Source organism: Cucurbita moschata, unplaced genomic scaffold (genome assembly GCF_002738365.1).
Source record: "Cucurbita moschata cultivar Rifu unplaced genomic scaffold, Cmos_1.0 Cmo_Scf00004, whole genome shotgun sequence".
NCBI lineage: Eukaryota > Viridiplantae > Streptophyta > Magnoliopsida > Cucurbitales > Cucurbitaceae > Cucurbita > Cucurbita moschata.
Genome location: NW_019268520.1, coordinates 1,930,377 through 1,946,299, shown reverse-complemented (window position 1 = coordinate 1,946,299; position 15,923 = coordinate 1,930,377). Strand labels below are relative to the sequence as shown.

Sequence of the window (15,923 nt, the reverse complement as noted above, 5' to 3'; positions counted from 1 at the left end):
TCCTATGCGCACATTTATTATAAATTTTATCTCGCCGTCCATGTTACAGGTGCCTCAAACTAAGCATACTGAACATATTTTTTGTGCTATGCACTTAATTCTGAAAGCCGGTGTTCTTTTGAGTTAAACGTTCGCAAACTTTCCGAATTCTTTTCTAAACTTTATAACAGACTTTCTTGCAGCATTCTTGAGATACTAGTGAAGATCTGATGTTTCTTTGTCCTGTGTAGGTGTCTGGACAGATGGGATTTGGGTGTTTTCAACCGGTCTTGATCAAAGGATCAGGTGTTGGAAACTCGAGGCACAGGGGAAAATGGTTGAGTATACTTACTTGATCATTACTGTGCCAGAACCGGAGGCCATTGATGCTAGAGTCTGTGACAGGTTAGTTGATACTTAATTCAATATACCCGATGAAACTTGTCATTACATTAGCTTGACCCACCCTCGTTTCTTGGCTTTATTTTTCTACAGGAACCATTATCAAATTGCTGTAGCTGGAAGAGGCATGCAAATTATTGAGTTTCTACATTCCGCGATGCTGGCAGAAGATAAAAATAGGAAAACATCTTGATATGCGTGAGCTTGTAAATTTAATTACAGGGGAAAGGGAACATATTACCCCTCAGAACAATACTACATGCCCCACAACCAGGTACTCCTCACCTTCAAAAAGACTCCTAGGCCCCATGATCCAACCAAATCTGTACCCCTATGCCTGCCCGGGGCTCTTCCTCGTTCTTACAGGTTTCACCCAATAGCTGGCATTCACCCGTACTACACTTAAACCAAATATTTGATTACACAAAACTGAGCTTCCAGCCCGTGCTCTTTCTCATTAGAGTTGTTATTCAGTGGGTCCACGACTCATCTCTGCCTTTCTTCCCTTCATTTTTCTATGGCCTTAAATGAATCTAGTTGGGGCCTATCAACATGCTTTAAGAATCTCTCCATACTGGGGGTTATGCATCTTGTCTCTTTTCGAAACGGTAACAGTAGTCTGATGTTCTGAGAGCAAAAATCAGAAAGCTTTCCTTATTGTGTTTTAGTATCTGTATGTTATTTGTAGCTAAATATGAGTTGGGAGTAAATTATGATTCTAAATAGTCACATGGCTAAAAGAATTTTGATCAATAATTTAATCCCTTTTGTTATATTTGCTTAGTTCATGGAGTTGATAAGATAGGTGGACGCTCAACTTTGAGCTGCATATGGCCTTGTCTGTTCTTTTAAATGATAAATAAATCAGCAATTTGCTCGAGATTGTTTCAATGATTATAACATTGATTGTTGATCTTCAACATTTTGATATAACAGTACATTTTATAGGCTATGCTCTCATTGAAGTTGAATTGAAAGCTTGTTTAAACATGACTTGGTAATTTCACTTCCCAGGGACGAAGTTGGTAGCATAAGCCCATGCATTGTTGTTGACAGGATCTGCAAGATGATCTGCGAGGTTCTCCAAAGGACCTTTTCCTGTTACAATGGCCTGTACAAAATATCCGAACATGGAAAACATTGCAAGACGGCCGTTCTTGAGTTCTTTAACCTTAAGCTCTGCAAACGCCTCGGGATCGTCAGCCAGCCCGAGGGGATCAAAGCTACCGCCGGGGTAGATGGGATCGGTAACTTCTCCAAGTGGTCCTCCAGCAATACGGTAACCTTCAACTGCACCCATTAGCACTACTTGAGATGCCCAAATGGCCAAAATGCTCTGTGCGTGAATAAGACTTGGGTTTCCAAGATAGTCTAGGCCACCCTCACTGAAGATTTGTGAACCAGCCTTGAACCAAACTGCTTCACCAAACTTGACTCCATTTCTGGAAAGAAGCTCTGGGAATACACATCCTAGAGCTCCAAGCATGGCCCATCTGCTGTGAATCACTTCCAGCTCTCGGTTCTTGGCAAAGGTCTCGGGATCAGCTGATAGACCTGCAGTGTCCCAACCATAGTCACCAGGGAACTCTCCTTTGAGGTAAGATGGTGGCTCACCAGACAGTGGTCCAAGGTACTTGACACGGTCGGGACCGTACCATGGGCTGCCAGAGGAAGCTGCTGGCTTTCCAGATCTCCTCATTGAGACTCTACTGTTGCTGCGAACCGAGGATGAGATCTCAGTTGGTGCGTTCAAAGGAATAGCCTTTCCGGTGAATGTAGATGAAAGAGCCATGGTTGCCATGCCTACCAACTTCAACACAAAGGAAGTAAGTCCTCAATGTGCTTTTGAATTGAGTTATTGATGAAATGGAAGAAGCTAGAAATCTTGTTATATAGTGTCTGATGAGACCCACAAAGTCTATCCTTGTGGATCTTCATCTTCTTCTAATTGGTTGATGAGGAGATATGTAGAACTCAACAATCTCCATTATCTCACTCGACCAATCAAGGAACAAAATAATTGATTAGAACACTAATCTTGTGAATGATCACTAGCCTTTAGTGGTCCTCAAGCTGACACCAAGAGTATTTTCACGGGCTGTATCATTTGACAAATGAGTAGCACTTGCGACAAATAGTGCATAATACAAGGTTAGATAGCATCTGATGCTCGAAGAATGCCCATACCCTTTGGACCCACATCTATGAAGCAATTTGGGTTTCTGTTTTGTATGTGTGAAAATTTTGTTTTTGAAATTTGGGTATGAATTCAAATATTTTTCTCAAGAACAATTTTTTAAAATAAAAGATCAAATGGTTTTCAAATGTGATCTAATGTTTCATCTAAGATCACGTTATGTATATTTAGAGCTACTTTTGATTATATACCTAAGCGAAATGTTACCCAAAGCACTTAAAACCTTTAGGCCCGTATTGATCAAGTTAACATAGTTCAATTTAGATATCTTTTAGCTCACATCTTTTAAAAAAATGTTAGTGATGATTCATATTACTTTTGAACCTTAAATCTCCACACAAAAAAGTTGATGCTAAAAAATATTGAACACTTTTTCTTCGGCTGTGGTGAATGGCAACAATGTTGCAGCCTTGGACATCAATTTGTACAACTCCCATTGGCAATGCCATGTGACCCCTCTAGCGATGCCCCTCGATGACGATGCGATATTGTGTCACAAGCACAAACACTAAACGATGACAACCAATAATAATTGACAGACTTTTATTGATGTCATGGCTTGATCTATATTGTGTCACAAGCACAAACACTAAACGATGACAACCAAATAATAATTGACAGACTTTTATTGATGTCATGACTTGATCTAAAGATAGTATTTGTGACAATAGATTAAAGTTAAAAATACTTCTAGCAAGATTGAAAAGCTTTAATATGACCATGTCAGACATGGATAAACATAAAAAAAAATAGTATATTAATAGTATATTAATGATACATTGGGATGCAAACAATCACTAAAAAAAAAGGTTCAAAACTGATATATCCTTCATAATTCTATTGGAATACATATTAGTTATAGAATTAATTAATAGCAAATAAGCATGTTACCTACTACATTATAAAAATCTATTACTACAAAAACCTGCCATATTCTGTTTAGAAAGAAGCAACAATTCAGGTTTCCTTAAAAAAGGGGTGCATTTTCCAATGAAAACCCCACGATTGTAGATTCTTCTACTCCCTACTTCTAATAGGAAAAAATAAATACCCAAACAAGAAATCAAGTTTTTAACTTTCAGAACCTTGTAGACGGCTATTAATTATTGATGAACAGTTCGTTCTGTATGAACTTTTTATTAAATGAAGCCTAAGATCTCTACTCACATAGAATAAAGGTCATACAGCCAAAAAAGACACCCTACAATCCTCCCAAAACCCCTTCTAATATGAATAAGAATTGCTGTCACAATGATTGCAGTCATTTACTCTTAGTACCAACAGCAATTTGGCCTCGGACATTATAAAAACTGGTACAAGAAGGATACACCATGGAGGTAAAATACGCAAAAAGAAACGGAGAAGGAAGTAAGGCGGGGACAAAAGGATCAAACATGTGAAAAGAACAAGAACATTAGCAGCTACTACCTTGGATTATAAGGGCAGCACACATATTATTCATCCCGTGGTAACAAAGGTCGGTTTACCAATTTCCATGGCGGCTTTGAACAGACCAACCCCCATCTCAAGATTGAGGCTTCTCCCATTTAAGGGGCCTCACAACTTCCCAGGTGAAATCAGGGTCATCCCTTCCAAAATGTCCATATGCGGCTGTCTTCAAGAATCTGCCATTGCCTCCTCTCTTCAAGTCCAGGTTGATGGTCATCATTCCGGGTCTGAAGTCGAAGTTCTCCTTCACGATCTTGAGGATTTCCTTGTCGGGGATCTTCCCGGTTCCATACGTGTCGACGAAGACTGACAATGGTTCAGGCACACCAATGGCATAAGAGACCTGCACGATTGCCCTACGAGCAAGGTCGCTGGCTACAATGCTCTTGGCAGCCTGCCTGACAATGTAAGCACCACTTCTGTCCACTTTGGTTGGGTCCTTTCCTGAGAAAGCACCTCCACCGTGAGCCCCCCATCCACCGTAAGTGTCGATGATGATCTTACGACCAGTGAGACCTGCATCTCCATGTGGGCCACCGATGACGAAGCGGCCAGAGGGATTGAGGTGGAAGATAGTCTTCTCATCAAGGTACTTCTCGGGGATCACAGGCTTGATGACATGTTCCTTAAGGTCAGCTGCTATCTCATCGTTGGTGACAGTTTCATCGTGCTGGGTGGAGATGAGAACCGTATGGACTCGAACAGGGACCATGGCACCATTATCATTGTAGTACTCAACAGTAACTTGGGTCTTACCATCAGGTCTCAACCATGGACAGGTACCATTCTTCCTCACCTCAGTGAGGCGAGCGCCAAGCTTAGTCGCAAGGACGTGACTAAGAGGCATGAGTTCTGGGGTCTCATCTGTGGCATAGCCAAACATGTGACCCTGGTCACCAGCACCAATTTCCTCAGGTCGTTTAGTGAAATGACCATGGACACCTTGGGCAATATCAGGGCTCTGCTGCTCGATGTTGACTAAGACCTTGCAGTTGTCGGCATCAAGACCCACATCGTCCGAGATGAATCCGATGGAACGGCAAGTGTCACGAACGATCTTCTCATAGTCCACGATCGCCTTGGTGGTAATCTCTCCAAAAACCATAACCATGTTGGTCTTGGTGCAGGTCTCACAAGCAACCTTGCTATCAGGATCTTGGGCAAGACATGCATCAAGAACTGCATCTGAGATCTGGTCACAGAGCTTGTCTGGGTGACCCTCGTTCACAGACTCAGAAGTAAATAGAAAGTTCTCCATTCTCTCAACCTACAAGGCAAAAAAACGAAAACATACAAAAATCCACAAATCTTCTTCAGTATCAAATATAGAAAGCTTATGCGCCCAGCAATAGAGAATAACCATAGGCATATAAGCATATCTCAGAATAGATTCTAGAAATTTTCAGTTGAGAAGTGAACATTTCACTTCGAATACGAATCAGCGTCTTCTACTTAGAAAAACGTTTATACCAAAAATAAGACAAAAATTAAGCGATTATCAGTCCAAATTCGTAAGAAGAGAAAGAAATCCACAGCTCTAGAGTTCACTAAACAAAAAAACCCCAAAATCACAAGGCCACATCTCCATAGTGAAACCAATATAAAAAAGGATTACAATAGAAAATTCCTTCAGTAAGTCATCGAGTGAGAAATGACTAAACAACGAACAAATTCGAATAGAAAAACAACAGATCAACACTAACAAGAACCAGACATTCCAGATAGAGAACAAAAACCACTTCAAAACGAACCCAACAAGATAATCCCCGACTCCTACAAAGAAACCAAAAGAAAATCCCCACAGTAAAGCCCAAAGTGAACAAAATTTCAGACACCATGGCAGCAGGAGGACGCAGACACACAAACCCCAATGACATCAAAATCAGAAATATCCATCAAACACAGAGGAAGCCATTAAAGGCAAGAAAGAGAGAGAAATGAACCTGGAAGAGGAAAATTGGCTACAGATCTGAAGGAATTAGTGAAGTGAACTATAAGAGAAGTCGAACTTTCAGAGCAGAGAGACCCAAAGTAGGAATCGGCGCTCGATGACACGAAGATACCAAGCTCTTGCTGCTCATATTTATAGAAGTTCGAGCTGACAACCGGTTACCGATACAGCCGGTATGAATTCTCCCATCTGGACATTGGTGTAAGAATCTTCCACTTCAAGCATGGCATTCGATTCGTTGCTTCAACCAATATTACAATTTTTTCGAATAATTAAATTTTAGTTTTTCTTTAATTAAAATATTATTTTTCATCCACATATTTAATTCAATGTATTTCTATTCATAGTTTAAATTTAATTTTTTATTCAAAGGAACAAATAATCAAATATTGTCAGATATTTTTCAAAATTTAGGGCAAAGTTGTAATAATTTCTTTTCTTTATTTGAAAAATAAACAATAAAAATTAATTTTAATCATAAACTAAATTTAAATCGCTCTCACATGTCCAAATGACACGTATTATTATTTATTTATTTAAAAAAACAAACACCTACAAATTTAAAGTTTAAATTGATGGTCTTTGTATTACCTCTAGTTATTATATTGTTTTTGCACTACGAATTTCACCTTGTTAATCAAATTTCTATTCGCTACAACAAATAATTTAAAGATTTATTGTATTATTTAAATATATTATTAATTTTTTTTATTGGTTAAATATTTAAATCTCGACCCTATATTTTAATTTGAATTATAATGGTAAAGATAAAAAAAGAATAAGGTGGAGAAAATAATGGGTGATTGGAATTGGTTGGGGGTTGGTGAGTTTTTTAAAATTTGTGTTTAGGTTTTACCGGCGGACGTCGGTCGTCACCAACCCCAGCAGGTAGCTTCTTTTTTTTTTCTCCAAATCTCTTCAAATTGTGACACCGTGGAAAACATGAAAAATATTAAATTATATCTGAATGAAAGTAATCATGAAGATACAATGATTACCAACGAGTTAAAGAAAATTACTGTTTATACATTCTTTTTCGAGTTCAGAAACTCCACAGTTAAATGTGTTTTATTTGAAACAATTCTATATTGAGCGACCTTCTAAAAAAACACATGAGTGATGATAAAATATGTTGGAAATACTCATGTTAGTCGGTAGGAAGAGTCTTCACCCTTAATAATGTTGTAGGGGATGTAGGAAAATACTGAGGTTCCGAATCTAAATTTCAAATATTGGACATGAATTATTATAAAAATTTCGAGATTAATATAGTTTCTAATAATCGTTACAAGTTGTGTTTTGAAAAAAATAATTGTATTACGATATATATTGGTGTTTGATAAGTTTTAATTTTCAAGATAGACGTGGATGTTAGAGTATTTGAAAAATTAATACTAAATGTTACTGTTAATTATAATAGTTAAAATAAATATGATATTTGTTTTAAAACTTTTACAGCATAATTAATTAAAAATTTATATGAATACCAATTAAATCCATATAAAGAAATAATCAAACTCCAGTCTATTTTACAGATTCATGAAAAAGACGAGAAGATATTTTGCGGTTGGATAAAAATTCAACGGACCAAACGTAGAGTTATGTTAAACCCAGTTGAATTCAATAGCGTAAAAAAAAAAAAAAAAATCAAACAATTTAAGGATAAATCATGAATAAAAAAATGTGCTCGATGTCTCGACATGTGTGAAAAATGGAATATTTGTTTTATTTTTTTGGGAAATGTAAATGTAGCATACTACTTTATAAGGGGTTGTGACAAAATAAGTCAAAATAGGTTAACTCATAGTGGATGGAATTTTATCCAAATTTGAGTAATTCCAATTATTTTTGTCTCAATAACAAAATTGAAGTGATTTTATTTTGAATTATTTTCCCTTTTTTTATTTATTTATTCTTTGGATTGCATCTAAATTTTCCTCGAAATTACATGAAATTCTTACTTGGATTCAAGACGTTATGGGTACAAAAATTCTATTTTGATTCTTTTTTCTAATTTTTTTAAAAACTAAATTTATTATCAAATAGATTTTGACATGGACAGTAAGATCTCACTTCAGTTAGAGAGTTGAACACATTCTTTACAAGAATGTGAAAATCTCTCTGACACGTTTTAAAACACAATACATAACGAGTCAAAGTGCTTAGGCTATTACATCGACAATATGGACAGGACAGTGCATCCACTTTAATTTAACCATCAATGTATAATCTATTTATGGTTATAATATCTTTTTGGTCTATGAAATACCATTAAAAAAAAGATTTTAAAAAAAATATTATGTAAGGTCAAAATAGTCATGAAAGGGATGTAAGAGAATTTGAATTGAATTTGAATTTGAATTTTACCTCATTTGGGTGAATTTCCATATGAGTTATCCCAAAACAAATTCAAGTATATGTTTGGAATTCAATGAGTTTGAATTGAATTATTGGTCACCATAAATTGACTCAAATTTGTAACATTTTAATTATTTCGGTTGAGTTGGTTTGTTTAAAATTCTTATTTATCGACAATATGTTTTATATTAATAACTAAAATATCATATATTCACAAGTTAACAAATTCACGTCTATTATTAATTTTTATAATAATCTTATACAGGGATAAGGGTAGGGTTGAATTGTAACTCTATTTTCGAGGGAGTTAAGTTGACTCAACAAAAAAATATATTAGGAAAATTTGTTTTTAACATTATATTAACTAAATGACAACGTAACATATCGATCGGAAACAGGACACATATACTCATAAAAACAAGCTACAAAATGAGATTTGTTACGATGAAAACCACCTTTTGGAAGCTCCTCGGTAGGGGTTCGGGTTCGGGTTCGAGTCGACCACCCAGGGATCGTTGTCCAGTGAACAAACACACACACTCTCTACCTGCAGTTTCTGGAAAGTAAAAGCATAGCAAATTTTGATAACAACTGAATAGAGAGAGTATCATAACATCATTACAGGTTCTTCTACTCAATATCAACTTCATAGCTCCATACAAATACATTACCTATAATTTAGTCAGTCACGTACATACATTATTATTACTTCATACATGCCCTCTAACTAACTAGTACCATAATCTAACAGTTCCCATCGGAACGGTCGGAACACGTACAGAACCTCGGGCGAGCTTTTGAATAGGAGTGCCACACACACACACACAGCAGCAATCGCCACCATCGAAAGCATCGCCGGTCTGTACACCAGAGACGCGCTCGATGATGTTCCACAACGCACCGGTTTTCTCACACACTGCCTGCAATGTTTTACTTCTGTCCTACCAATCTCAAACCTGGATGAGCTCATATCAGTGTTCTGCTTCTCATTCCACCTACCATCTGATACACTACTAGGAGGAATCTCCACCACTACATGCTCAGCTGCTGCAGATCTCTTGTTTATTTTTCTCTGCACAAGTCGAATATACGAGTAATGCCCACGTAAACGCGCGTAATCCTCCGGTGTTGACCCCGTGCTGTCTCGAGCGCTCTTCCAAGCCTCAACTCCCACCTAAAAATGAACAATAAAGTGACATGACATGACTGATGCAAACCATATATCAGAAAGCACACTGTCAATCCTTACCATTCCGGGGTCGTTAGTTAATGCATCGAGAACGTCCTCGGAGTCGTCTTTACCAGCTGCAATGTGAAGAGGGGTCAACCCGGCCGGGCCTACGACATTCGGTCTAAACAAGAAGCTATCAGCACTTGATGTATCCTTCACTTTTGAGGGATATACCAAAAGGAGCTCCACCAGTGATCTACTGTTTTTTCTCACTGCTCGGTGAAGTAGACTCATATCCATCAATGCAAGATTCAAGGATGAGTGACCTCCAGCATCCACGGTCCCATCAAGAAGAACATCCAACAGCTTTTTAACCACAGCACACCAATCATGGTCCATGGCGAACTCCATGAGCCACTTGAACCGTGGCAGTGAAAAGAGATTTTCATTAGGATCCAAGTCACCTAATCTAGACTTCAATTGATTCCTATGAAACAGCCAACCAATTTCATGAATGAACTCCATTGCATTACTCCTTCCTTCCAGTTCTTCCGTTTCCCCGGAATTCGAACATGTTTCGGTCAATTCTAATGCACTCTGAAGTGTGCAAATCTCAGAACAAACATCCTCCTCTGCAACTATAAAAGGAAAGAAGCTGCTGCTAAATCCATCATCTTCAACCTGGATATTTCAAATCAAATTATAAATGGAACCCATCATATGAACTTTTAAGAAGAATATCAAAAAAAAAAAAACACTGCACCTCAATGAATCCCCTTCCATAGACGACAGGAATAGAGCAGGAAAAGGTAATACATCGACTGTCATCTTGCGCGTTCGAGTTATCATCACATTCGGTTGGCTCATCAGAAGCTTCCTGGGTCAGATATTTCCCTTCAATTGCACAGAGTAACCTGGAAATGGGGTTTAGTAGTTACAAATATGAGACTAATAGAAGTAAAGGGTCAAAGAAGAACATAGACAAAGATGATGTTACCTAGTTGTAGGTTGTCTCAAGTTTCTTCCTTTAACTGAAAATATAGCCTTCTTAGATGTAGAAACAGCCACTGGGTTCACACTTGTGATTCTACAGTAATTCTTGTTTCTAAGAGGCAAGGATGTGTCAACCACGACCCGACCTTGATAAACGAAAGCTATTTGATGCTGAACCCGAACGTAAACCCATCCAGTTCTCCAGAAAGCATCGTCCGAAACATCGAAAAGGCTATTGAAACTGGTACTGAGGTCATGGCAAAGCTGAAGTAAAGAGAGAAAGAAATAGCCATTGAGAAAAGGGACATGATGGATCTAGGAAGGCATCTCATAAATGATAGATCAGATGAGAACATAAAAGCTTACATCGTCCCAAGCAGCCTCGGTCTGTCGTGTGTATACGGTTAGAACAACACAACCAGGTCTGATATAGCTCTCAATCTCTGTAGGACTGTGTGATAACCAATCTAGAACCTAATGGAAAAGTTTACAAAGATTAAAGAGGGAGATCTTGAACTGTTTCAAATGCTTGGTTGCAATGTTTTACATACCTGAGCTCGCAAAACGTGAGGAAAATCATTTGGTGCTTTCCCAAATAGTTTCAAAATGATGCGATCTGTGCGGCTCTAGAAGAATGAAAAAGTATGTGTTAAGTGTATGCAAAAAATGAATCCCATAATTCTATAGAGCTGATTGAAGAGATAATATGTACTTAGACTGAGTTACAAAATCAAGTCAATATATATATATATATATACATTCATGAGTGGAGGTAAGCTCATCTCATCTATTCTCACAAGACAAATGTATGATCCAATGGAAAGAAGGTCATTATACCGAAAGAAACAAGAGTTTGATTAATTATTGAAGACAGAAGGAAGTAACCACATTGTTTTTGTGAGATCCCACATCGGTTGTGGAGGAGAACGAAACATTCTTTATAAGAGTGTGGAAACCTCTCCCTAATAGACGCGTTTTAAAAACCTTGAAGGAAAGGCGGAAAGGGAAATCCCAAAGAGGACAATATCTGTTAGCGGTGAGCTTGGACCGTTACAAATGATATAAAAGCCAGACATCGGACGATGTGCCAGCAAAGACGTTGGGCCCCGAAGGGAGGTAGATTGGAAGATCCCACATCGATTGGAGAAGGGAACAAGTGCCAACGAGGACGCTGGACCCCGAAAGGGGATGGATCGTAAGATTCCACATAGGTCGGGGAGGAGAACAAATCATTCTTTATAAGGGTGTGGAAACCTCTCCCTAGCAGACGCGTTTTAAAAACCTTGAGGGGAAGCCCGAAAGGAAAAGCCCAAAGAGGACAATATCTGTTAGCGGTGGGCTTAGGCCGTTATAGTTTCCATCTTTCTTTCTGAATGGCAAGCAGAAGTTGTTGGAATTTCACTGTTTTTTTTTTTTCTTAATTAACAACACCATAATGCTCCAACTGGTGCTGATCATATTTCCACAAAATTTGATTATATAGCAATTAAAGCATATTTATCAACATCAGCACCAGTAAGTTGACAGATAAGATACAGTAATTCACAACACAGACAGATCAAAGGAGGAATCCTCCTTCAAAGACAGCTTTAACTGCTTACTTATATGTCCACTATTCAAAATAGTTGAGACAGGAAAGGGAGAAGGTAATAAGAAATGGCCTGAAACTTTTGGATAACATTACCTGAGCTTCTCCAGCAGAGCTAGAAGGTGACTGAGCAGATGCTGAATCTGAATTTCCACTAGTTTGAGGGGGGCTTGACTGATGAGAGTCTTGTTGCACCCAAGAAGGACATTCAAGAGAACTTGTTCCCATGTGCACTGGGAGTGCTTGTCTCTCAATGTCTTCCATGCCATCGTCTGAGTCAACATAAGCATCATTTAGATCAAAGTTCATCATTTTGCATTGCCCAACTTGACTGTCCCTGATTTCTGAATATGCAGGAGGGCTGTTTGAAGTGCTTGGTTTAATACAAGATACAGCTGGTGTATCTCCACCCCTACCAATGGCTTGTACTGGTGCCTCAGATATAGGTATCGTGTCGTGTTGTTTCGACGACCTCAACGGTACCGGTGGACCGTTTGAGAGAAAAGTAGAAACTAGATCTGATTTACCAATCAATGCCCCATTGTTCAGCAATTTCTGTGGTTCATGCAGAATCCCAGTTAGGTTCTTTCCCCCATGTTCACTAGATTGGCAGGCAAGGGTTCGTATAAGATGAGAAAGAAGATCCTGATCTGTGGTCTGATTTGATCCATTGGCTACACCAAATAACACAAGGTCAATCACAAAATAATATGCTAAGGACAACAAGACTTCCAGGCATTACTAAGTAATAAGAATAAATCTAAGAATCATCTAATGATGATCATCTGAATTGTCTAAGTCAGATCATGAGATCATAATGCCAAATGAACTAGTAACAAACATTCTAAAGTACCAATTTGAATATGAAAATGGATGTTACATGTAATTTTTCAACTTGGCTGCTTCTCTTTCTGCAGACGTTGTTCTTCTTTTATTTATTTGGTTTATCAAACATAATCTAATAAGGCAAGGACTGTGGTTGTGAGATCCCACATCAGTTGGGGAGAAGAACAAAACATTTTTTATAAGTGTGTGAAAACTTTCCTGACAGACGTGTTTTAAAATTCTTTAGGGGAAGCTCGAAAGGGAAAGCCCAAAGAAGACAATATCTGCTAATGGTGGGCTTGAGCCGTTACAAATGGTATCAAAGCTAGAGACACCGGGCGATGTGTCAGCGGAAGGCTGAGCCTCGAAGGAGGGTGGACACGAGGCAATGTGCCAGCAAGGATGTTGGGCCCCAAAGAGGTGTGAATTGGGGGTCCCACATCGATTTGAGAAGGGAACAAGTGCCAGTGAGGACGCTAGGCCCCAAATGGGGTGGATAGTGAGATCACATCGGTTGGGGAGGAGAACGAAACATTTTTTATAAGGGTGTGGAAACCTCTCCCTAGCAGATGCATTTTCGAAACCTTGAGAGAAAATTCAAAGAGAACAATATCTACTAGTGGTGGGCTTGGGCCGTCAAAAATTTCTATATTAAGAGCCTGAAGGGTTTAAAGAAAGGGTTGAAAGTCATTTGGGTGGCCAGTAGGGAAGGGCATGTAGAAGTGTAGCAAAGCAGGAGAACGTAGAGAATCAAGCATGACATAACTCAAACAGACAAAAAGTTACTTACAGTTTAAGTTTGCAAGTATTCGCAATAGAGTCAACAATAAATAACTACTAGTCTGCTCATCAGGTGGAGAGTTTCCATTCACAACAGTATCCGGATTAATTTTTCTTCTGCGCTTATTGTGGCCAGCCAAACGCCTGCGGCAACTTCTTTTCCCTTCATCAAACTCTTGAAGAACATGAAACCTGCCAACAGATTCCACAGAGTAATATAAGAACCAAACATGCCAGAAACTTCAAAGAATCAAGCTACGAAACTGCAAGCATAGGGATAAACTATGGAGCCTAAGTCTCTAAAACAATATTTAAAACCTGAGCAATGTGCCAATGAGGAGGCTGAGCCCCGAAGGAGAGTGGACACTAGACGGTATGCCAACAAAAACACTGGCCCCAAAGAGGGTGGATTGTGAGATCTCAATTGGTTGGGAGGAGAACGAAACACCCTTTATAAGAGTGTGAAAACCTCTCCCTAACAGACACGTTTTAAAAACTTTGAGAGGAAGCCCGAAAGGGAAAATCCAAAAAGGACAATATGTGATATCCCACTTCGGTTGGGGAGGAAAACGAAATACCCTTTATAAGGGTGTAGAAACCTCTCCCTAACAGACACGTTTTAAAAACCTTGGGAGGAAGCCCAAAAGGGAAAGCTCAAAGAAGACAATATGTGATATCCCACGTCAGCTGGGGAGGAGAATGAAACACCATTTATAAAGATGTGGAAACCTCTCCCTAACAGACACGTTTTACAAACCTTGAGAGGAAGCCTAAAAAGGAAAGCCCAAAGAGGACAATATGTGATATCCCACATCGGTTGGGGAGGATAACGAAACACCCTTTATAAGGGTGTGGAAACCTCTCCCTAACAAACACATTTTAAAAACCTTGAGGGAAATCGCTCAAAGAGGACAGTATCCACTAGCGGTGGGCTTGGGCCGTTACACGACGATAGTAACTCCTAACCATGGCACGACTAAATGACATAGATAAAACGAATTTATGATACAAGTTCATAAAAGAAAGCTCACCTGCTACATTGTTGACAGAATCGCTGCAATACATTAGCAACAAGCGCATTACTCGCCTTAGAATGCGTTTCACAAACTTTATGTCGTCTATGATACTCTTTTGCATTGCTCAGATCAGCTCCACAATCTTCTACTTGACAAACAGCACGATTTGAAGCTCCCCCACCCAACTTACTCTTCTTCCCACTACTCCCTTCCCAACTCCCAGCATCTCTCTCAACAATCTGAGAAACATTTCCACCAATCTTCAAACTCAAACTACGCGCTTCATCATTAAGATTCTCATCTTCTATACCACTAATCCTCCTCCGTTTCTCCACTTCCCTTTTCCCTTTCTCGATCCCCATATTAGCTTCATCAGAGCAAGACGAAGAACTGTTCGAAGAGCCCCCTGTTGTCAAGGGAATCCCAGAGACAATTGGAAATAGCTGCCTGTTCAAATGATCAGATTCCACAGTGTTTAATGGTGTAGCAATAAAGAGATCTCCATCCCATTTCCAATCATTCAAATCCCATTCCAAACTCCGCTTACCAACAGCAGCCCTCAAGTCCATGCTACTCATACCATACAATTGACAAGCTTCGCCTCCATATCCAGCCTCCATTTCTCAAGAAGTTGAAGAAACTCAGAAGATCCAATTACTCAACTAAGCACAAAACGGTAACCAAATCCAAGAAACAGATCAAAGCTGAAAAACCCCTAAACCCAAAGAAGTAATTCTTAACGTGTTCTAATCAGCTTCATTCCAACCCCAACCCCAAAAGTCCAGAAACAAGAAACCGACGCATCCACAATTCCAATTAAGAGAAACCCACAAACCCATAACAAGAATTCGCACCAAATCATAAGAACCCAACAAGTTCAAGAGCTTGAAAGCCCCAAAACTCAAGAACCCACCTCAGAAACACTAAGATTTAGACACCCAAATAGCGAGAAATCAGAAAGAAAACGAAAACGAAGAAGAGAAAAAATGAATACCGAGTAGAGTCAAGAGAGATCACCGGCCAGCAATCCGTCGGAGAGATGTGGAAAGTGAGGAGGATTTTGATTCGTATTGGGCGTTGGGGAGTGGGAGTAGTGATGGTAAAGGTTTGGTAATTGCAAGAGAAACAACAACACCCATTGGAGATTGGCAAAAGAAGAGAGAGAACAAAAAACGAAAAGAATAAGAAAATAAACAAAATTTGGTGTGCATTAT

At 38.9% G+C, this 15,923-nt stretch overlaps 5 protein-coding genes across 7 annotated transcripts in view; 2 read left to right on the top strand and 3 right to left on the bottom strand.

The window, feature by feature from the left end:
- LOC111441655 overlaps positions 1-1,131 on the top strand; it is an 11,331-nt gene extending 10,200 nt beyond the window's left edge. For 2 of the 3 annotated variants that reach the window (XM_023078730.1, XM_023078731.1), the window contains 2 exons: positions 231-384; positions 475-1,131. In XM_023078730.1, coding sequence (XP_022934498.1) covers positions 231-384; positions 475-574 — 254 coding nt within the window. In that variant the 3' untranslated portion in view covers positions 575-1,131. The remainder of the gene's footprint in view (positions 1-230; positions 385-474) is intronic. The other variant, XR_002710213.1, reaches the window with a different exon arrangement.
- The window catches only part of LOC111441659, a 27,161-nt gene extending 15,904 nt beyond the window's left edge, over positions 1-11,257 (top strand). The window contains exon 10 of the mRNA XM_023078735.1: positions 11,238-11,257. The gene's annotated coding sequence lies outside the window, so the exon portion shown is untranslated. The remainder of the gene's footprint in view (positions 1-11,237) is intronic.
- LOC111441660 (chlorophyll a-b binding protein of LHCII type 1-like) lies at positions 1,253-2,254 on the bottom strand. Its single transcript, XM_023078736.1, has one exon. The coding sequence runs from the start codon at positions 2,180-2,182 to the stop codon at positions 1,385-1,387; it is 798 nt and encodes a 265-aa protein (XP_022934504.1). The 5' UTR covers positions 2,183-2,254; the 3' UTR covers positions 1,253-1,384.
- LOC111441658 (S-adenosylmethionine synthase 2-like) lies at positions 3,682-6,092 on the bottom strand. Its single transcript, XM_023078733.1, has 2 exons — positions 5,971-6,092; positions 3,682-5,294 (listed from the first exon to the last, which is right to left on the bottom strand). The coding sequence occupies exon 2, from the start codon at positions 5,283-5,285 to the stop codon at positions 4,104-4,106; it is 1,182 nt and encodes a 393-aa protein (XP_022934501.1). The 5' UTR covers positions 5,286-5,294; positions 5,971-6,092; the 3' UTR covers positions 3,682-4,103.
- On the bottom strand, positions 8,901-15,923 carry LOC111441656 (squamosa promoter-binding-like protein 1). The gene is made up of 9 exons (XM_023078732.1): positions 14,725-15,923; positions 13,704-13,885; positions 12,185-12,762; positions 11,052-11,126; positions 10,867-10,974; positions 10,505-10,764; positions 10,271-10,421; positions 9,586-10,188; positions 8,901-9,510 (listed from the first exon to the last, which is right to left on the bottom strand). Exons 1-9 carry the CDS (start codon positions 15,327-15,329, stop codon positions 9,064-9,066), a joined length of 3,009 nt encoding a protein of 1,002 aa, XP_022934500.1. The 5' UTR covers positions 15,330-15,923; the 3' UTR covers positions 8,901-9,063.